At 62.3% G+C, this 20,618-nt stretch overlaps 3 protein-coding genes across 3 annotated transcripts; all 3 read right to left on the bottom strand.

Annotated features, from left to right (window-relative positions):
* Window positions 1–131: 131 nt before the first annotated feature.
* DOK3 (docking protein 3) lies at window positions 132–3,606 on the bottom strand. Its single transcript, XM_062587510.1, has 5 exons — window positions 3,550–3,606; window positions 1,750–2,043; window positions 1,271–1,364; window positions 990–1,162; window positions 132–909 (listed from the first exon to the last, which is right to left on the bottom strand). The coding sequence occupies exons 1-5, from the start codon at window positions 3,604–3,606 to the stop codon at window positions 169–171; spliced, it is 1,359 nt and encodes a 452-aa protein (XP_062443494.1). The 3' UTR covers window positions 132–168.
* On the bottom strand, window positions 3,227–10,649 carry DDX41 (DEAD-box helicase 41). The gene is made up of 17 exons (XM_062587509.1): window positions 10,599–10,649; window positions 10,374–10,472; window positions 10,104–10,263; window positions 9,950–10,024; window positions 9,508–9,568; window positions 8,736–8,872; window positions 8,391–8,463; window positions 8,059–8,212; window positions 7,788–7,924; window positions 7,376–7,538; window positions 7,139–7,270; window positions 6,875–6,946; window positions 6,437–6,533; window positions 5,385–5,534; window positions 5,174–5,245; window positions 4,765–4,875; window positions 3,227–4,549 (listed from the first exon to the last, which is right to left on the bottom strand). The coding sequence occupies exons 1-17, from the start codon at window positions 10,620–10,622 to the stop codon at window positions 4,413–4,415; spliced, it is 1,854 nt and encodes a 617-aa protein (XP_062443493.1). The 5' UTR covers window positions 10,623–10,649; the 3' UTR covers window positions 3,227–4,412.
* A 205-nt stretch (window positions 10,650–10,854) lies between these two features.
* On the bottom strand, window positions 10,855–20,014 carry FAM193B (family with sequence similarity 193 member B). Its single transcript, XM_062587630.1, is given in 12 exon segments — window positions 10,855–11,234; window positions 11,406–11,481; window positions 11,698–12,715; window positions 13,296–13,532; window positions 13,966–14,161; window positions 15,129–15,543; window positions 16,017–16,226; window positions 16,621–16,843; window positions 17,595–17,834; window positions 19,734–19,925; window positions 19,927–19,980; window positions 19,982–20,014. Coding segments are annotated over 12 exon segments (2,991 nt in total). The 3' UTR covers window positions 10,855–11,137.
* Between the last annotated feature and the right edge of the window lie 604 nt (window positions 20,015–20,618).

Raw genomic sequence — 20,618 nt, 5'->3', positions numbered from 1 at the left:
GGCCAGCTCGACCAATCAGCGCGCGCGCCCGCCCGCCGCGCCGGGGCGGGCACGGCGGCGCCCCCTGGCGGCTCGGCGCGGGCGCCCCCTCCCGCCCGCGAGAGGCTCGGAGCCGAGTCCGGCGCAGGCTCTTTATTCCCCGCAGCGCCGAGCGCGGCGCGCCCCGGCTCAGAGCCAGTCCCGCGGGCCGGGGGCAGCGGTCTCCCTGCTCAGCAGCCGGACGAGCTTGGCTTTGAGGTTGTTCTGGGGCTTAGGCCCGGGGCGCCCCGGGGGCTCCTCCTGGGCACAGTGCCCTGCCGGGCCCCAGCGCTGCTCCGGGGGGCCGGGGGGCTGCGGGCTGCCCCACGCCGGGGCTGCTGCCACTGCTGCCTGGTTGTCATAGATGGGGCCTGCCTCGCTGCTGTGGCCTTCGGGGGCCTGCCGGCACCCCAGCTCCCAGTGCCCTTCTTCCTGCTCCTCTTCCTCCTCCTCAGCGGGCCCCGGCTCTCCCGCAAAGATGTTCTCGTAGAGGTGCTCGGCAGGCGGCTTCCCCACAGCCCAGGGATGGCCGGGGCCCGGCTGCCCTGGCCCGAAGAGAGGCTGCTGGCCCCTGGCAATGGAGGCGTACACGATGGGGCCAGTGCCGTCGGACTCCGTGGGCGAGAAGCGGAGGAGGCCCAGGGGCGCCTGGGAGCCGGGCTGCAGCCTCCCCGCAGGCAGCCCGGCTGGCGGCTCCTCTGCGCTGGGCCCCCGGGGCTGGGACTCAGTGCCCGGGGCGGGGAGCCGGGTCTCCGAGGCGTCCTTGCCCTGCTGCTGGCAGGCAATGGCAGCGGCCACCACCCGGCAGAGCTCCGGGGCCCGTGGGGTGCTAAAGGTGAAGGTGCCCTCACCGGAGTCGCTGCGGCGGCCGGCCTCAAAGGAGAAGACTGTCTGCAGGGCCAGAGAGCAGGGTGAGGGACTGGCACCCACCTCATCTGCCCTGGGAAGCTGGGGAGCAGGGCAGGACCTACCTGGTCCTGGCCAAACTTGCGGAGGAAGGGGTAGGGCCAGGTGAACAAGGGTTGGCGGGACTGTGGGTCCTTCAGCGTGAGGCTCTGGGGAAGGGCTGCAAGCAGGTAGTGCCCATGCAGGCCGCAGCGAGTGGCCGCGTCCGTCCTGAGCACCAGCACCAGGAACTCAGTCACTGCGGGAGCAGAACAGTGCCGGGGTCAGTCCTGCCGCTCTGAGCTGCTGCGCGCCCCAGCATCCCGACTGTGCGGACCCCTCCGTCATCCCAGCCCATGGAACGTACGGTCCTGCCACGAGGAGTAGAGGGAGTTCTCCTCCATGTGGACGTCTGGGCTGGGCTGCGTCCTGGCACTGCTTTGTGGCCCCTCCTTTGCACCCTGCAACAGCGGGATGTGAGTGTGGCCCCCTGGGCACCCTCAGCTCGGCCCCGGGGCCGCTCTGAGCACGCCACGGTGGTGCAGCGCTCACATGAAGATGGGACCGTGTGAGCACCGCTGTAGCACCTCTCTGCTGTGCACATGCAGTGGAAACTCTCCCAGTAGGGGCTTGCCTTCAAAGGACCCCAAATTAGTCCGCTTGAAGGGGCTCATCCCTGCCCCCATACCCTGGTAACACCCTCCATCCTGTGGTGATGTCCCCCCCCCACCTACCCCAAGCAGCCCCCCCAGCTCACCTGGACTACAGGCAGGGCAAGAGGGGTCCTGGCTGTGCTGCCTGCCCACCCTGCTGCTTGCGGACCCACTCACCCCAAATTCGCGGTACCTGGAAAGCCAGCTGGCAGAGCTGAGAGATCCATTCGTCCCGCTGCTCGGCTGCCAGCACATAGCTCTTCTCCGTGGTGTTGAGGTAGAAGGCAGCGGTGGCTTTGGGACAGCTGTCGGTACCGAGGGGCCCCACGGAGACACAGTCCGAGAGGCGGATCACCCGGCGGGCGCACCTCCGCAGGGAGGACTTCTCCAGCACTGTGCCATCATCCCGCACATCAAACTCCTCCATCCGAGCCACACCGGAAGGGCTGGCAGCAAAGAGCTGCGCTCGCATCTTCCTCCAGGACTTCTAGGGTGTGGAAAGGGCACAGATGAGGGGCAAAAAGGGTCAGCAAACCGCTGCCTCCTGCATCCTTGCCAGTGCTGCCCTCCTTACCACACCATGGTAAGGGCTCCAGCCTGTGCTTGGCGATGCCCTTCCCGCACCCTCGGCGAGGCCAGGGACACCGCACATGCTGGGGAGGACGTGGCGAGCAGGGGCCTTCACAGCTCCCCCAGCACCTTCAAGGCTGGCTGGTCCCAAAGCCAGGGCTGCTGGCCACCAGCTTGGTGGGGTGGCCAGCCTGGCCCTCCGGCGAGCTTGCCTTCGCTCACCAGGTGAGTTACGCCTGCCCCCGGCCGGAAAGGGAACCCAGGGGTCCTGCTCTCCCGTTCCCTGCTGCAAGCACTAGCCCGCTGCTGCTGCAGCTGAGCCTCTTCGGCTGTTTTCAGGACAAACTTTAATGCAAATTAAAGCCGTTTTGAGCTGCTCAGGCTCTTGCAGGCAGCCTCACATCTACCAACCACAGCTAGTCCCTGCAGCTAGCTTCCTCCCAGGGGAGGCTCTGCGGTACCCAGCACCTTCCCAGTCTGTCATGGGATAGAGGAGGCGCTCCCCCCCCATGTGCCTTAAGAGTGCAACGGGGCCTCCGCCCCAGCGGATGCGGCCAAACCCAGAGCCCAAAATACCCGCCACTGTAAGCCCACCTACATCCCATATGGCTGGGCATTAGCCTCTGCTCACATGGGGGTCTGCCCACCTCAGCTCTGGGACTCTTGAGAGTATTGAAGGCACAGCGATGGCCCAGCACGTCCACCGAGCACAGGGAGAGCTGTCCGCACCCCGCAGGCCGTAGGAAGGGGCACGGCCACCCTGCTGAGGCAGCAGGGATGCTGCTGGGCATGGCCAGCGAGCCGGTGGGACCTGCCATACAAGCATCATCTCACAGCTCCACGGGGCCGGCTCGATTCTACCAGGGTACCATAAAGTACCCAGATTTTGACACTCAGGGCCCATCCCCAAGGGCCCAGCACACAGAGCAGCTGGGCAGCAGGTCCAGCCCTGTGGCTGGCTTTTCCCACAGCACTGCCCCCCAGGGCCAGGCCCTTCAAAGGCTCAGTGCACAGGGACTTCCTACGCGTGGTCCCACCACCCCCACGGGCTGTGAGGGGCTCCCACCCCTGCTGCCCCACTTGCGCACACGCACCGGAGCTGTGCCTCATTAACACGAGTTTATTGTTTCACTGCGAACTGTGTGGCGATCAAGCGAGGAGACAGACCCTGTACATGGGGGTCAGTGTGAGCAGAGGGCTGCTCGGGCGAGTCCCCTCAGCCATGGGGGAGCCACCTTGCCCTGCTGTTACACCTGCAGAGCCCGAGACCCTCTTGGGCTCTGGCTCCATCTCTTCCCTTCCTAGGCTGGAGAAAGCCCAGATCCCCCATCCAGTGAAGGCCTCCTCCAGAGCCTAGTGTCAAGGCAAAATAGGGCACGACAGTGCTCTGCATGCCACCCCAAATCCACCCTCCACCTTTTACCTTTCCAAATTTGCTGTGCTGCACATAGAGGATCCCATCCTTCACAGGTCTCTCCATGGGCACAGCACTGCCCTGGCAGCCGGTGCAAGAATCTGGGACTCAGACTACCATCAGCAGAGAAATGTGACTGCCGCAGCTGAAGCAACTGCATGGGGCAGACTTCCTTTTCTCAGCAACTTCCCCTTTTTTGGTGTGTGGGATGAGGGGCAGGCTGGGCCACCAGAGGCGTCCATCCTCCCTCCCCCCCACACGAGGGCAATGGGGTAGAACGCATGCAGCAAGAGCACAGGAAGCTCCTAGGGCACTGCCTGACATGAGCGCAGCATGCTCTGCCCAACCCTGGCTGCATCAGGGCACAGTTGCAAGGTAACAGAGAAACTGCCCTGGCCACAGAACAGCAGAAAGAGGCAGCCACCAGCTGAGGGTGCACAACATGAACAGGGGGAAACAGTTCCAGAGGAATCCAGAGGCTTGCAGGGGAGCAACGTAAGACCCCAGGTATGCCACCACGGAGATGAGTGGAGAGAGCAGGCAGCTGGCCACACAGCTGGCCACACAGGCACCACTACCTGCTTGCCTAACGCTTGATATCAACACACCATTTATGTAATGGGCTGTTGCAGCACAGTTCATCACATTTCCTCCTAGAGCAGGAGCTTCAGCAGGCTGAACTGGCAACAGTCCTAGTGGCCAAATGCCTGGAAAAGAGACCAAAGCAGCGCAGGACAGGCCTGCAGTCCAGGACTGGTCTGGGCTTTGGGAATTGAGGGCAGCTGGGACAGCACAGTTTGCCCAAAGAAAGACGAAGTGCAGCCCTCTCTCCCAGCCTTGGTGGAGGCAGCACTGGGCAGCAAGTCCCCAGGCTAGAAGTCCATGGAGCTGTGGGCCAGGTAGTCCTTGCGGCCAATGTTGCTGACTTGCTTCGTCTGCATTGCCTCCAGCTTGGGGCAGTCAGTGATGCGATGGCCCAGGCCACCACAGAAGGCACAGCCCCGTTCACCTGCAATGGGAGCAGCGAGGTCAGGGAGAAACACACCGCACCAGAAGAGCAGTCCCCACCCCAGGGGCTATGCCTGCAGTTCCCACACTGCAAGCAGCACCGGGCCATCCAAGCAGCCAGGCAATGACAGTCTCGAGGCAGGCACCCAGAGAGCAGTGAGGCAGGAACTGCCCTGGGAGCCTGGAGCGATGGGAGACTTGCTGCCCCCTTCTCACCTCCAATGTCCAGCATGGTCTCATCCCCACAGTGCAGCACCTGGAGCACAGGAGGCACCTTCTGCTTCGCCTCCAAGAGCAGAGCCTTCAGATCCATGAGCACTGACTCATCTGCGGGCAGAGACACAGATCAGATGCAGCCCAAGCAGAGGCCCAGCACAGGAGTGCCCTGAAGGATGGCCTGCAGGTCCTCGAGGCCAGTTGGTGGCAAGGGAGCACTGTCTCCTGTCACCATCTCCCCTCCACAAACACTAATGACTACACCCCGCTTGCTTGGGAAAACCACAACTGCAAAGGCAAAGGCAGCTCTCAGGGAAACAAGTGACTTTGTCCCATCGCCTCATATACCTGCAGCCCAGTGCACAGGCCCTCTAGGCAGGCCCCAGCCCAGCCCCACACATTTTCTTACCACAGGCCTTGTTGATGAAGGTAGTAGCAATGCCGGTGTTGCCTGAACGGCCTGTACGCCCAATGCGGTGAACTGCAGCGAAAAAGACAGGTTCAGGCCTGCGTAACTGCAGCCCAGGCAATGCAGCAGCAAGAGACAGCCCCGCTCCAGGTGCTGCAAGGACAAGCATGCAGTCCTGCTGGCCTGCACCCACCCAGGGCCCACTCCCCACCGTAATTCTCAATCTCCTCTGGCATGTCATAGTTGATCACATGCTGGATAGCTGGGAAGTCCAGGCCCTTGGAAGCTACATCAGTGGCAACAAGGACATCTTTCTTCCCATCCCGGAAGGCCTCAATGGCTTTTGTCCGCTCCTCCTGATCTGCAATGGACCAGCACAGAAAATCAGCAAGGGCACAGCTCCCAGTCCTATTGAGTCTTATGGTCTCAGGGCCAAGCATCACTCACAGTCAAGCATCATTCACAGCTCAAGCTCCCCCACTTTGAGAGAATATACACATCCTTTCCCTAAATAGGGATGGACACGCAGGTCCATCACTAGCAGCGTCCTTGACCTCCCTTGCCTCATCCACTGAGGCAGAGAAAGATGCCTAGCTCCGTGCACAGAGATGCAGCTTAGCCCTGTGTGCCTCACTACATTACAAACTCAGCCAGCCCTGCAGCAGGGGCCTGGCATGAGAAGTCTCAGCTGCTCCCAGGCTCTGCCTTTTAGGCTAAGGCAATGTGCACAGGACCCTGTGCTCTCCGTGGGCTTAGCTCTCCCTCAGATGATCACGGTGCCACTCAGCACTGTGGCAACACACAGCTCAGCCGATACAAGCAGGTTGGCAAGGTGAACTCACCCGTCCCGATAGACAGAGCAGAGCGCAAAAGGAACAGCCCCAGAGACAAAGCCAACCTAGTCAATCAGGCACATGCATCTGTGCACAAAGACCCGAAATGCATTTGAGATATTTAGAGATAGCCATGTGGGAGCTGCGCTGTGTTCGTGCCGCCTGTGCTAGTGAAGGACGCCCTCACAGGAGGGAACCATCTCATATGACCACAGCTGCTTCCACCTTGGCTATTGCCCTGCTTCCCACCCAGAAGGGCATGACATTCCCAGGTGCTCCTGACATTGCCATGGTCCTTCCTCAAACCATTGTGAACTGCTACATGTTGGGACCTGCTGTACTCAGGGTACCACAATGGTAGGAGTAAGGTGAGACAGGACAACATCTGTCTGCGCAGGCCCAGGCGACACCTCCCGACACGCTCACAGACCTTTCCCTCCATGGATGGCCACAGCTTCCACACCCTTGAGCAGCAGGTACTCATGGATCGCATCAACATCCGCCTTCTTCTCCGCAAAGATCAGTACCTGCCACAGCACAGGCATCATGGAAAGAGAATAGCCCTTCTGCTTGCCTGTACTGCTAAAACCAGCACAACTTCTAGAGAAACCTCCTCCCTCTCGATGAACAGACAAAGCACATGATAGCTCTGGGCCTAAGAGCATACCTAGAGTATGGTTCACTTGAATACCTGTCCCCATATGTGGCACTGCCTTGAATTTTGCCCTGCAACATCAACACCACATCCCCACTGCCAGCTCAGGGATATGTAGCAGATGTAGCAGTCTGCTACATCCATGCGCCTGGGCTGAGGTGCACCCACACAGACCCAGACATGCTGCCAGAGCAGCAGGAGCACATTACTCACAGGTGGCGGGGTCTTCTGCAAGCACTCGAGTAGGTACACCATCTTGGCCTCCTCCTTCACATATTCCACTTCCTAGGAACAAGCACAGGGACAGGTCAGGGAGACAGAGCGACAACTATTGGCAGGTGTTGCATGACTTGCCGTGGAGGGTTGCCAAGGAGGGCCAAGAAGCCCAGCTCTCTGACAAGGAGAAGTATCAAGTGCCCTTGTAAACTGCACCGGCTTCCCTCTCAGACATAGGGGAGGAGCACCCAACTACCTCACCTGCACAACGTCCAGGCTGGCAGCACCTGCTCGCCCAACGTTGATAGTGATGGGCTTCACCAGGGCGCTCTTGGCAAAGTTCTGAATCTTCTTGGGCATTGTGGCACTGAAGAGAAGGGTCTGCCGCTGGCCCTGCACAGGGAACATAGCACAAGCAAGGATTTAGCTCTCATTCAAATGGGCAGATGCAGGGACCGAGCCCCAGGGTAGGATGCTTGTATCATGCCAGCTGAGTACCTTGAAGTAGGAGAAGATGGTACGGATGTCCCCCTCAAAGCCCATATCAATCATTCTGTCAGCCTCATCCAAGGCCAAGTACCGGCAGATGTCCAAGCTCACCATCTTCTTCTGCAGCAAGTCCATGAGGCGGCCAGGGGTTGCCACCATCATGTGTACACCACTGTGAGACAAAAGAAGGCCACAGTCAGACACTCAGGTTCCTGCCCCACATAGCAACATGCAGGGAAAGGTTCAAGATGCAACTGTTCAGTACCAACACTCCTCGCTCGAGAGCTCGTGCTGTGGGCCGGCAGGCCAGTAACATCCCCCCAAGCCCTCACCTCCACCCACCAGGCCAGCCTGGATGTCAGTTCTTAGTTCCCTGACAGAAAAAAAGAGCACAACTCCAGCACCCAACACTAAGTCTTACTGTTTGATTGTCTCCATTTGCTCCTTGACAGACATGCCCCCAATGCAGAGGGCACAGCGCAGCGGGGGCAGCCCGTCCTCCTGCAGCAGGCGGCAGTAGTATTCTATAATGCCGTGGGTCTGCCGGGCCAGCTCCCGCTGCAGACAGAAAACTATTAATCCCCACACTCTGTTTATCCCCTTGCAGTTGCATTTGTTCCCACTGAGCATCAGTAAAAGCTTCCTGCCATGCTTCACTGCACTCTTGCAGGAAGGTGCCTCAACACACTCACAGAGGGACAGATGATGAGTCCATAGGGGCCCTCTCGCTTGGAAAATGGCAGTCTCTTCTCCTGTTCCAGGCAGAACATGATAACAGGAAGCGTGAACACCAAGGTCTTCCCAGAGCCAGTGAACGCAATGCCAATCATATCCCTTCCCGAGAGGCTGTCAAAGATACAGGGCTGAGTGTGAGTGGGGAACATCACAGAACAGCTCAGATCTGCGGGGCAGGCTGTGTGCAGGGTGAAGGGAGTTTCACCTATCAACAGGAAAATCACCTAACTGACACCGCCAGGAGGCTGTAGGGAACAGAACACTCGCCACACTGGGACAGAGTACTCACATCGTGGGGATGCCTTGAATCTGTATGGGTGTTGGCTGCTGGATTCCTTTCTTCTTCAGGCCCCTTAGGATAGCTGTCAGAAAACAACAGACATGCATGTTCAGAGACTGAAGTTTTCCCCTGCTTTCCTCCTAGCTCATTTCTCAAAAGCAGCTCTTCCGCTACTGATAAATACACCCCAGGCCAGCAGCTAGACAGCTTAGGAAACATGACTACCATCCTGAATGTAAGCTGTGATCTCATTAATGCAGTATTAAAGATCTGCCAGCTTTGCTCACCATGGTCAGTGTCCCATGAGGACTCTGCTCCCCTGCCCTTCCAGCCACACTCCCGTTCCTAGCCCACCTGCTGGAAACTTCATCTCCTTGAAGCTCTTGATGGGAGGGGGGATGCCCTCTCCCTCCACGAGAATGTGGTACTTCTTGCGCACACGATCGTGTCGTGCCTCTGACATGCCCAGGATGTAACGAGGCGCTCTCCAGCTGTGGAGGCAACAGAAAAAGGTCACGGTGAAGAACAAGCCTGGCGCTCCACAGTCAGTGACCCCAGCCAACGTCCCGGGGAACTTTAAGCCTGGGTCTGATGCTCTACTAGGGAAAGCAGGTAACCCCACGAAGCTTCATGGTGCGAGCACGCAGAAGATCCAAGCTTGTCCCACACATTTAAAATTTCTCCGGAAAGCAAGCAAGCAGTCCCAAGCCAACAACTGAAAACAGTCCAAAGATGATGGTTGTAATATGCCAAAATCTTTTGGACGCATCTCACTTCACCAGTTGCCTGCTACTGCAGGGCCTTGAGCAGTGTTGGCTCCTTGGGCTCTCAGGCTCCTTCTCTAGCTTAGCGTTCTCCAAAAACTGAAAATCTAGCTCAAGCCTTTGAGCTTAACATAGATGTACCCTAGTAAAGCTTACCATCTTACCGTACATAAAATAACATCTACAATGACCTGATAGTCTTTGATCTTACATACTGTGGTAAGATGCCAACTAGTGCAGCACCACAAGAATCAGTGGTCACAGAGCAGCCATCAGTCTAGCAGGTTGCATGACTTATAGTTCTCCTCAGCTGCAAGGAAGTGAAGTTTTCAGGAAGACAACATCTGTATTGTAAAACATACCTGGTTTTAATAGGATCATCATATGTGATGCCCTTCGCCATCTCCTTCACTGACATCAAAGCTGCAAGAACAAACCCAATAAGATCAGTACAAACTATCCATCTCCAGGCACATAGCACTCCAGCAAAGAAGTACTCGGGGCAAAGGTTTGGGGGACCATGCTCAGAGACAACTGAAAAACAGCAGTACCCCAGAGAGCACTTCTGGGCACAGAAATACTAGGTACTGCAAGCCTGGTGTGTCTGTGCACCTAGGAACCAGCAATGACAAAGTCTTAAAATTAAGTTAAACAGTCAAATACATACTGAGGGATTCTGCTGTGGTTTTCTTTCCTATCCTTGCACGTAAACATTGCCAAGCATTGCAAGGCAACTGACGGACTCCCTGCTGCAGTGACAGCTCTAGAAACCAGTGTGAGGGACACAGAGCTCCCACAACTCACCTCGGCCCTCTGCCACGCTCTCCAGGATCTTCTCTTCCTCTTTCAGCTGCTTCTCCTTGGCTGACTCCTTCCGAGCTGTGGAATAATCAGAGAAACAGTGAGAAGGTTTCAGGGCCCCAGAGCCACCTGGCCCTGCTGCCAGTTGTCTCCCTACCTTCCGCCTTCTCTTTGAGGTGCTGGTGCTGATCCAAGAGGCTGATGTTGGACTGAGGCCCCAGAGGGATATCATCCTCATCACCCCGCTGCTCGCTCCCACTGTCCCTCTGCTCCTCTTCCGACACCACCTTCCGCCGCATCTGCAGCAGCTTCTGCAGCTGGAAGAAAAAGACGTGGGCAGGCGGTGGGAGGGGGCCCACACCGCGACGGCAATGCATGGTCTCCCCTCGGCCGGCCGCCGCCGCGGAGCCCCCCGGAGCCCCGTTACCATCTGCTGCTTGCGCTGCTTGACGGGCACGTAGGGCACATAGTCGTCGTCGTCCTCCCCGGACAGGCCCGACGCCTCCGACGCCTCCTCCCGTTGTCTCTGTGGGGACACGCGAGGTGAGGCCTGGCCGGTGCGCAGCCCGGAAGGGCGCAGGCGGCGCGGCCCGGCGCGGAGCGGGCCCGGCGCGGAGCGGGCCCGGCGCGGAGCGGAGCGGCCCGGCCCTACCTTCCTGTCGGCAGAGGCCTCCATGGCGCCGTCTCCACGCAACGGCCGCGCCGCCCCGGACGCAAATGCCGCGCGGCGGAAGTGCCGGCCGCAGGGCGGGTACTGTCGCTTAGCAACGTCCCCGCGCGCGACGGGAGCCGGAGGTGGAAATAACCGCCCGACGGGCCGCCTCGAAGGCCAAACTTCGCCGGAGTGCGCGAACCGCACTCCTCCCCCCTCCCCCCCGAGCGCGGGAACAAACGACCAAACAGCTGGGTTTAAATAAAATAAAAAATTAAAAAGTTCTTTATTGAGTCCAGCAACGGTCATTGCCCGCAGCGCAGGGAGCAGGGCACCTGCGGGGCGGTGGGGGGGGGGGCAGGACGGCAGGGCCCGGGCGGAGGGGCCGAGCCCCGGGGGCCCCGCGGCCGAGGGCAGCACCGGCGCCGCGGCGGCGGCAAGCCCCGCAGCAGCGAGCCAGGGGGCCCCCGGTGGGGCAGGGCGGGGGGCACAGTGAGGAGAGCAGAGCGGCCGTGGGCGGCGGGGGGCTGCCCCGCACCTCACTGGGCCGCGCTCGAAGTGGTTTTCTTCAGGGTGAAGTTGGTCCAGTTCACGGCCACCTTCTGCCGCGTCTGCTTGGCAGAATCCAGACAGAACCTGCCCGGCGAGAGAAGAGAGCCCCGTGAGCCGGGGCCTCCCCCACAGGAGTCCCCACCGCACCACCACCTCCGCCCCCAGCCCCACGCGCCCCCAGGCAGGGCCCACGCCCAGCCCGTCCCATCTCCTGCAGGCCTTGCAGGAGGCTCTCGCGGCCAGGTGCTCCCTCACCTCTTGAAATACTCCACTTCTCTGTCAGTCTCGTCCATCTCTACCCCGTCTAGGTCCTTGGGCAGGAACACGTCATCTGGCAAAGCAGAGGAGCCGAGTCAGCACAACGCTGGGGGGCCCTCAGGCAGCGGAGGGGGGCACGGCGCTGCCGCAGGAGGGGAACCCCTGCGCCAGGACGGGAAGGGGATGGCGGCTGGCACGGAAAGGACCAACCCGTTACAGCCCAGCCAGCGAGGAAAGGATGCAATGCCACACAGGGACCGCGGCACAGGGCAGAGCTCCCAGGACTCACCAATAGAGGTACTGGATTTCTCCACCTTGTTCCGGCTTTTCCTGCTCTTGCCCTTGGGCTGTGGGGAGCCCCCCAGGGTGGTGGGGTGAGGCGGCTGGCGGTCCCCAGCAGCCGGGGGAGGCGGCTGTGCCAGCTCCGGCAGCTCCGCTCTGCCCTCGCCCCTCTGGCCTTTCCAGTCGCCGCTTCTCTCCTTCTCTGGCCTAGTGCCGCTGCAGCCCCAGGGCTGCCCCTTGCCGCTCTCCCCCGGCTCGGCACAGCCGCCTGCCCGCTGCAGCTCTGGGGCGCTGAGCTTTGAAGGGTGCTTGGTTCCCAGCACCTGTCCCTTCGTACCAGGGCTCTCCAGCCTGGCCTGGCCACCAGACACTGCGGCGCCATCCCCCTTCTTCACCTGCCCACTCTGCCGCTTGTTCTTCCGCTGACGCCCCCCTGCAGGCACCTGCTCCTGCAGCTCCGGCCCCCTGGGCTGCGGTCCCTCCTTGGGCTCTGGGCTTGGCCCACCACCATCCGCAGCAGAGTCTGTGGCCTTGGACTGCACCCAGATCATCCGAGAGAGACTGGGCACAGCACTAAGGCGCTTCACCACACCATTCTCAGCTGCTGGGGCTGGCAATGGCTCCCCAGACCCCTCGCCCCATCGGGGGCCCAGTTCACCCCGCAGCAGTGGGTGGCTCTTGGCAGAGCCCAGGCTGAGTGGGGCAAGGGCCAGGTCTATGTCCTGCAGGTCAGAGGAGCCATTGAGGTGAGAGAGCAGGTTCTTCTGCTCCAGGACAGCTGCCTTCTTGGGAAAGTCGTTGACATCCAGGTTGAGGTCATAAACACTGAAGCTAGCCCGGATAGAGTCCTTGATGGTGTTCTTGATCTCCTGCAGCCGGCTGCTGAGGAAGCTGTTCACCCGCTCCAGCTCCAGCTCCGGCCACTCTAACAGCTTCTCCTCGGCTGGCTCCCTAGCCTGGCTGGCTGCAGGGGTGCGCTCAGCCCGCTTCTGGGCCTCTGCCTCCAGCTGGGCTTTCTCCTTCTCCTGCAACAGGTGCCACAAGGATCAAATGGCTTGGACCATTCAGTGACACATGCAGGCCACAGCACTAGCTATGCACTGGTCTTGCCAGGCAGCAACCCCAAACACCTGTGCTCAGCCCGACTGAGCTGTGTCCTCCATGGCCCCCAGAACTATCACACATCCTCCACGAGCACCACAACAGCCACCACCTTGCACACTAGACACCAGTATGGACATGAGGCACCAGCAAACAGCGTACACAAGCTGTCACAGCACCATCCCTCTCCACTGCACACACACACAGTGTTTGTCAGGGCCACGGCATGGAGCAGGTGGAGCCTGGACGGGGTGCACAGCCCCCTGTGTGAACAGAGGCACCAGCAGTCCCTGGGGAGTCAGGCACCAGCTGTCACTTCAGGGGCAGCAAAGGACACAGTTTCAGAAATCAAATGGACGGAAGTGAGAGAAGTGAATTCTTGAAAGGAGCCCCCGGTCTTGCCTTGACCTCCCAAAAAGGGGTATTCAGGCCTCTCCCTTACAGTCTGCCCCCCTGCACAGCCAGGCAGGGCACAAGCCAGTGCTTCCCTCTGCCCATCCTCACCTTCTTCTTCTGCTTGTGCCGTGCCCGCTTGGCCGCCTTGGCACTGTTCAGGGGTTTGGGCTCTGTGCTGTTGATGTAGTCTAGCAGCTCATCCACATTGCGGTGATCCACAGCAGGCTCTCCCAAGCTGCTGCTGTGCCCTAGTTTCTGTGGCAACTCCTCTTTCCTCTTGGTCAGGCGCGAACGTAGCTTCTCCCGGATCTCAGCATAGTTGCGGCTGGTAGGAGCGGCCGGGGGCTGCAGGACGTCAGAACTGTCATGCTCAGCAGGCACACAAAGCCAGGGCAACGCATAGGCAGCCCCAGTTCCCATGCGTCTTCTTCACTGAGCTACTCTACTGCTCCCTTCCCCAAAGTCTCAACAAGACAAAGTCACCGCAGCCCAGCTGAACTACTTTTCCCCAGTGAAGGCAGAGGGTTTGGCTGGCCATGCCAAGGAAAGCCCTAGGGCTGGACAGGCAGGAAGCTACGGGTCAGGAGCAAGGGGACCACTGGGCTGAGGCAGGATGGAAATGAATGGGTGGGTGCACATGCTGCCAGAGAAGGGTCACGGCCAGAGCTGCAAGCAGGGCCGTTCTCATCTTCACACCCTCTGCACACAGAAGCTAACGCTTCCCACCACAGAGCAGAGCACAAAGACCGGGGTGGCTGCAGGCCGGAGCGTCACTCACCGCATTGTGGCCGAAGAACTCACAGTAGCAGCAGTCACAGAACTTCCCGTCTTTCTGATTCGTAGAGGAGGAGGTGCAGGAACTGCGCTCTGAGCTGCTATCCTCATCCTCCCCGAGCCCCTCGTCTGCCTCACAAGGCTGTGGCGGGTGGCAGCTGGTACCGTTTGGGAATTTGTGCCCTTTGCAAGAGGGGTCCCTGAGGAAAATAGGCAAGAGGTAAGCAGGAGCTGGTGGTCTCACAATCACCCCACACTGCGTGTGCAGGATCACCCTCCCAGGGCCTGTGCCAGAGCAGAAGGATTTCCAGGGCAGACAACCCCATCCCTTGCATCCTCCTCCAGAGGAGGAGCCCATGGCAGAAGAAGTCAGTAGCTCGTCGCCCCCCAGGATCTCTGGCACGCGGGAGGCTGACGCCAGAGCTCCAGAAAGCAGTGTCCCCCTGCGAGGCCACAAGCTGATTCCAGGGCAGGGAGGGTACTCACTGGGGGCAGCAGGTAGCACAGGTGAGAAACGCTGGAACTGCATGCAGCTGCCAGACATCCCCACGTGCTGGCAGGCCTGACTCCCACAGGCACAGACCACCCAGCTCAGAGACAGGGAGGCCAGGGCACAGCCCACAACGCCATTCCTCTAGCTCCAGCTGGGGACAGGGCTGGCCCTCCGCAGGGAGCGCTAATCAGCAGAGAGGGACCACTGCCTTTGACTCAGCGTGCTCTCTTCCAAGGCACAGGCAGCCCAAAGAGGGCCAGGGGAGTAGGCGAGCAGAACCACAAGTCCACAGGCTTCATCTTCTTGAGGACCTTGGCTCAGTGCCACAGCTGCTCGACGGGTCTCATTGACAAAAGTCCTGTTGGCCAACAGCAGGTTGACCAGGCGGTTCCTTTGGGTCTTTTAGCTGGAGGAGGAGCAAGCACAGTCTCTTCTGCACCACAGTACTAAAGGACAACCGCAGGGAGAAGACACGTGGGGAGAAAGAGCTTAAGCCTCAGAGACCAGGGGACTACGGCAGTGGATTCGGCCTGCAAATGCAGAGGTCCTCTGCACCACCGCTCCACGGCAATCAATCCCTTGGCAGGGGAAAGCACATTTGGGGACAGGGGTGGGAGAAAGGGTGTGTTGCCCAGCAAGGAGAGGCTGGAAGCATGCAGGGCTGGTCCACTCACCTGTTCGTGCTGGGCAGCTGGTGGGAGGCAGGAGGAGGGATGAGCGAAGTACTACAGTGCCCGTTGCAAGGATGAGTGCAACCCGAAAGCGGAGGTGGCATCTTCAGCAGCGGCACATTGGCAGGGGGCAGGTGAGGGCTCTTACATGAACCCGGGCTGTGAGAGACAGTGCCAGCAGGAGGACCCTCAGATGCTGGCTTTAGGGCTGCTGCCTGCACGCTGGGCGCAGGGAAGAGCGAAGCCTGTGGGGAGGTGCCCAGCGGGACACGAGGCGGGGAGCCAAAGGGCCCCGGATGGGCAGGCGTCTGCTTGGAGGGGATCAGCGCTGGTGGCTGGGAGGGGAGGCCGGTGGGACTGTTGGGAGGAGCAGTGAGGTCCGAGTGCTGATGATGCTCTGAGGAGTGGAAGGCCTCACCTGCAGACAGGCAGGAGCAGAGACGATCAGATACCCCCTGCCCTGCGTGGGACAAGGTCACACTCAAGAGCCATCCCCACGGCTCCTTGCCACCTCAAGCCCAGAAGCACACAGGTCTCTTGGTATGAGATCCAGGCTGGCCTGAAGAAGGCCCAAACACTTCACTGGGGCTGACAGATGCCCACAATGCTACTCCTCAGCCAGGAGACCATGCTCAGGGGCCGCTCCTGAGAGAGTAAGACAAACTCAACACTTTTGCACAGGCTGCTTCTCTGTGGGGCTCTCCCTTCTTCCCCCCAGGCAGCAGAGCACCTGGGCTAGAAGCCACTCCTGCTTGCAAGGGGCCTCAATGTCCCACTGTCCCCCAGCACTGGATTTGGTTCTGCCTTGCACACTGGTGAGCAAGGGGAAAGGTGCAGAGGCAGGAGGGGAGCACGGAGCAGGAGGCCAGCCCTGGTCCTGTGTGCACACACCTGGCGGGGTGGCCCTCCGGCACATGCTTTTGAACTGCTTCGGCAGTGCCTTGCAGAAGTCGAGTGAGGTAGGCAGAGGCGAGCCTGGGGCAGTGCCGCTGGATGTGGGGGATGCTGCATGGCTGTACGGACAAGCCTTGAGCCCAGGCGCCACGGCAGGAGCCTGGCTGATGCACTCTGGAGAGAGAGCAAGGCCAGGATGCTTGTCACCTGAAAGGAAAGCAGAGCTAGGGCCTGCTTCACCTCAACGTCTGCTAGTCACAGAAGAGAACAAAAAGCTCCATGGCCTCACGCAGACACATCTGTCCTCCAGTGCGGCACCTCTGCTTACAGCCACCCCACTCTACCTCGCCCATAGCTCAGCATGCTGACATTGTGCTGGGCTGACTCTCCTGGGGAAGAGGGCAAACGCTGCAGGACCCCACAGGCTCTGAAGCCTCTGCCGTGGCAGAGGATGGCACCCAGGCCTCCTGCTGGTGCCAGCATTCAAAGGTACAGCCTGGCTGTCCACCCCTGCCCACCAGCCAGATGCCTGCAAGGAAACAGGCTAAGCCAAGGCCCAGACAGAAAGCACTGCTCAACCCCACAGCTGGCTTCAACTCACCTAGTGCAGCCGAGGGGGCCCCGAGGGGGCTGCCCTGCACAGCCCCATTGCTGTGCTGCGAGTTCCAGAGGCCCGAGAGCTTGTGAGCAGACAAGAAAGAGCTGGGGTCCCAGTCCCCTGAGTTCCCGTGGCACGAGGAGGAAGAGGAGGAGGAGGAAGAGGAAGAGGAGTGGGAGCCACCCCCACAAGACTGCGACTTGCAGGATGTGTGGGATAACGAGACCTGGCAAGAAAAACACAGTGTGAAGCTGCAGCAGGCTGGGAGGGGAGGTGGGAGGCCTCAATGCCCTGGCACCAAGACCCCTCCGCTGGTCTCGTGCAGGATCTTCCACAATGCGGCACAGCACACAAGAACTGCACCTCTCGCTGTCTCATTGAAAACAAACAACCTGTCCAGCCCCCAGTGATGCCCCCATTCCCGGCGACCCAAGGCAGCACAGCCAGGCCTATGCCAAAGGCCATGTCCCTGTTCTGGACCCGCTCAAACCAAGCTGGACCAGGGTTAAATAAAGCGAAGCAGGAAACAGCTGCTCTTCCCTTGAGCTCCACATGCGGACAGGCACTGCCCATTCCTCCTGCGCAAGAGCCATTCTGGGGAGCCTCAGCATAACAGCACAGCCTAGGAGGGACGCAGCACGAAGGCCAGCGGAGCAGGGCAGGCACAGAACCAGTGGCACCGTTGGCCGTGCCACACAGGCAGCTCCAACGCAACGCAAGTTGCCAGCCAAGCCCCCATCCCACTCTCTCCACCACACACCGTGCAGCCAGGTCCCTCCCACAGGAGCTGGCACCAGCCCTGAAGAGGGTGGCATGGCTGCAGGGATCAGCGACGCAGAGATGCCCAAGGCATTCGGGTCCGAGCAGGGAGGAAACGTAGGCACCCAGTTAATGCCATAAGACGAGCAATACCACACTGCCACGGTCCAGAGAGCCACGAGGCTGACCTTTCCAACCACGCCTCCGAAACCACTTACTGCCAGGGCCTGCTCCTGCACTGCTCGCCGCTCTTCCTCCTCCACACTCTTCCGGCAGCTCTGGCAGATCCACAGCGGCATTTCTCCCAGAAGGTTTTGCACGAGTGTTGGCACAAAGTCTGGCGGCAGCCTCTCACCGGGGGAAACGAGCCCATTGTGCGACGGGCCTCCCCAGTCCTTGCGTTCCCGATGGCACAGCAGGCAGCACGTCTGCACTGACTGGTTGGCGGTGGGCAGCACCTGCAGCAGGATGCACAAGCCACAAGTCACCCCAAGGCATAACTGCTCTCACGGCAGGGCAAATCCTGCTGCAGGGCACCAGGTCAACGAAGCACAGGGCAGCAAAGTAAGGCTTTTGCCCGAGGATGCTGACATCAAACCAGAGGGTTTCTGGCAGGCTACATATGGGACTATGCTTTCTCCTACTAGGACAGAGTAGTCTCAGGACTCTCCAGCTGATGCCAGCCCGAGATGTGCCAGCTGCCAGCATTTTCATCCCCCATAAAGACTACGATATGCTAAACAGCTAGTCCCACCAACAGCCAGCAGCACGTCAGGCTGTGAGGGCACCAGCAGGTCCCACTTGTATCTCCAGTAAAACAAGACCAAGGGGAATACCAGGGCCACGCAGGACCTGCAGAAGTCACCACACAGGGACAGAGAGGGTGGGCCCAGCAGCCACAACCGCCCTTCCCAGCCCCCCGCAGGCCCCCCGCCTCGCTACCCGAGCGCTTCGGGCCCCGCCGCCCGTCTCTTTGTTCTGCGCAGCCGGCGGCGCAGATGCACCGGGGTGGCGTGCAGCCCCCGGCGCTCTTTGCATTCTCCCGGCACAAGGCGGCCGGGTCGGGGCTTCCCGCCCGGCACTGCGGCAGAAGCCCGTCCGCAGCCGGCGGGCTCGCCGGAGGCCTGACAGCCGTGCCGAGCGGAGCGCCGCCGCGGGGGCCCCCATTGTGCGCCGCCGCGGCGGGCCCCGCGACAAAGAGCCGCGCGTCGAGCCGCTGCTGCGAAGCAGATGGCGTCGCCGAGGCTCAAGGTGAAGCAAAGGTCAGAGGCCAAGGAGACCGGAGCAAGGGAAGCTGCTCCCCTTCCCAGCCAGGCTGCTGCGGGCACGGGGGCGGCTCCCGGGCCACCCCGCGTCTCACTGGGGGCGGATGCGGCCACCGCTGCAAGCGCGCACGGACAGCGCTCGCCAGGCCACCGCGCACATCCACACGAACCCAGGGCTCGTCCCCCGGGGTCCCTCCCTGCATCCCGGCGCAGACAGCGGCGGCCAGGCTCTCTGCGCGACGCCAGGCGGCAAGGCGCGCCGGCGCCAGCCCACATCCCGTCCAGCCGACGCTCGAGTCACCTGCCATCCCGCAGGCCCTGTGAGAGAGCTGGGCCCTCCTCCAAGCAGGAGTTGTGGAAATACCTCGAAGTGCAGCAAGCCACCCAGACGCAAGAGTGTGTCCCCAAGCCCCGGCTCTGCCCTCCAGCAAGCACACGGGCCCCTCGGGCAGACCAGCAAGATCTGTGCACACTCCTGCGCGCGCAGAGCAAGCGGCACGCAGGCCCTGGGGCTGGCAGAGCCCTTGTGCTTCCACACGCTGCTGAGCACTGCTGGCCACGTCCGCGGAGCGGCCAGCAGCACGCAGCCGCGGCGGACAGGCGTACTGAAGGCTGATTCAACCTCCCAAGCGAGAGCTGAGATCAGTCTTCTGAAGCTGCTGTGAGAGGGCTCCAGCTCGCACTGCGCTGGGAGATGCACGCACGCGGGGCGGCCCCGCGCACCCCGGCAGCCAGCGCTCCCACGGCCGCCCAGGGCAGCCAGGCCGCGCTCCTCCGCGGCGCCCCCGCCACGTCTCCGCCGCCGGCCCGCCGGCCCCGACGTGCGGCGGGACCAGGCGCTCTCCCGCCGGAGCGCGGCCCGGGGCTTCGGGCGCCGCCGCCGAGCCGAGCGCCTCGCACCTGCCGGCGGCGGCTCCGGCGGATGCTGCAGCTGCCGGCGCCGCCCCGCGCAGCCCGGCACCGGCCGCGCCCGCGCCGCCGCCCCGCGCAGCCCCCGCGCTCCCGGGCGACGCCGCGCCCGTCTCCGGCGCGGCCCGGGGCGCCGAGCGCCGCCGCCGCCGGCCCCCCGCGCCGCCCGGGCCTGGCGCGTACCTGAGCGGCGGCTCTGCCCGGCTCCGCGCTGCAGCCCGCCGCCACCTCCGGCGGCGCGGGCGGCTCCGGCGGGGGGGGCGCGGCGGCGGCGGCGGCGCCCCCCGCCCGCTCCCGGCGCGGCCCCGGGCCGCCCGCCGCCGCCGCCGCCTTGTTCCGCCTGCGAGTCATGGCGAGCGCGGCCCGCCGCCCGCCGCAGACAGGACAACAGCCAATATGGCGGCGCGGCCCGTCCGGCCCCTGCCCGGGGGGGCGGCCCGGCGCGGGGAAGCCGCCGCCGCCATCGCCCGAGCGGGCAGCGCCGCCACCACGGCGCCGCCTGACGGCCGGAGGCGGCGCCGCCGCAGCGCTACACACCGCCCCCCCCCGGCGTGCGGGGCGGTGCGGGGCGGAGTGGAGCGGGGCCGGACAGGGCGGGGCGGAGACGTGCGGAGCGCTGCGGGACGGGGCGGGACAGGGCGGTGCGGGACGGTGCGGTGCGCTGCGGGACGGGGCGGGACGGGGCGGTGCGGGACGGGGCGGTGCGGGTGGTTTGCGTGCCGTCCCGCCCGCGCTCCGCGCAGCCTGCGCTCCGGACTGGCCGCAGCCGAGCCGCTGCCTGCCGGGGGCGCGGAGGGCTCTGCCCGTGACCGGGCCCGATGAGGCTTTCGGCCGCCTAAGCCACCGCTGCGCACAGCACCCGGTGGCCGCGAGCAGCCGCCCCTCGGAGGGTCCCGCTCGGCGGGGGCCCAGCCAGGCCGCGGGGCCGCCCCCGGGGCCCCCTCCCGTCAGCCCGGGATAGCTAGGCCCGCTCTGGGGTGTCCCCGTCCCCGCTGCAGCACGGCGGGGGGCTGCGAGGGCAGTGGGGCACCGGGAGGGGGAGCCGAGACTCCGAGCGGGGGAATCCCG

Source organism: Rhea pennata, chromosome 14 (genome assembly GCF_028389875.1).
Source record: "Rhea pennata isolate bPtePen1 chromosome 14, bPtePen1.pri, whole genome shotgun sequence".
Taxonomy (NCBI): Eukaryota; Metazoa; Chordata; class Aves; order Rheiformes; family Rheidae; genus Rhea; species Rhea pennata.
Note: the sequence above shows the minus strand (reverse complement) of the source record. Positions and strands in the feature narration are given on the sequence as shown.

Excerpts from the sequence above, each read along its gene's own strand:
- DOK3 (XM_062587510.1), bottom strand. The coding sequence starts at position 3,606 with ATGGAGAGACCTGTGAAGGATGGGATCCTCTATGTGCAGCACAGCAAA. Across the intron at positions 1,163-1,270 it reads CTACTCCTCGTGGCAGGACC|TGACTGAGTTCCTGGTGCTG; the intron begins GTACGTTCCATG and ends CTGCTCCCGCAG. Across the intron at positions 910-989 it reads GCAAGTTTGGCCAGGACCAG|ACAGTCTTCTCCTTTGAGGC; the intron begins GTAGGTCCTGCC and ends CTGGCCCTGCAG.
- DDX41 (XM_062587509.1), bottom strand. The coding sequence starts at position 10,622 with ATGGAGGCCTCTGCCGACAGGAAG. Across the intron at positions 7,271-7,375 it reads CCATCTTCTCCTACTTCAAG|GGCCAGCGGCAGACCCTTCT; the intron begins GTACTCAGCTGG and ends TTCCCTGTGCAG. Across the intron at positions 4,876-5,173 it reads CTTCATCAACAAGGCCTGTG|ATGAGTCAGTGCTCATGGAT; the intron begins GTAAGAAAATGT and ends CTCTGCCCGCAG.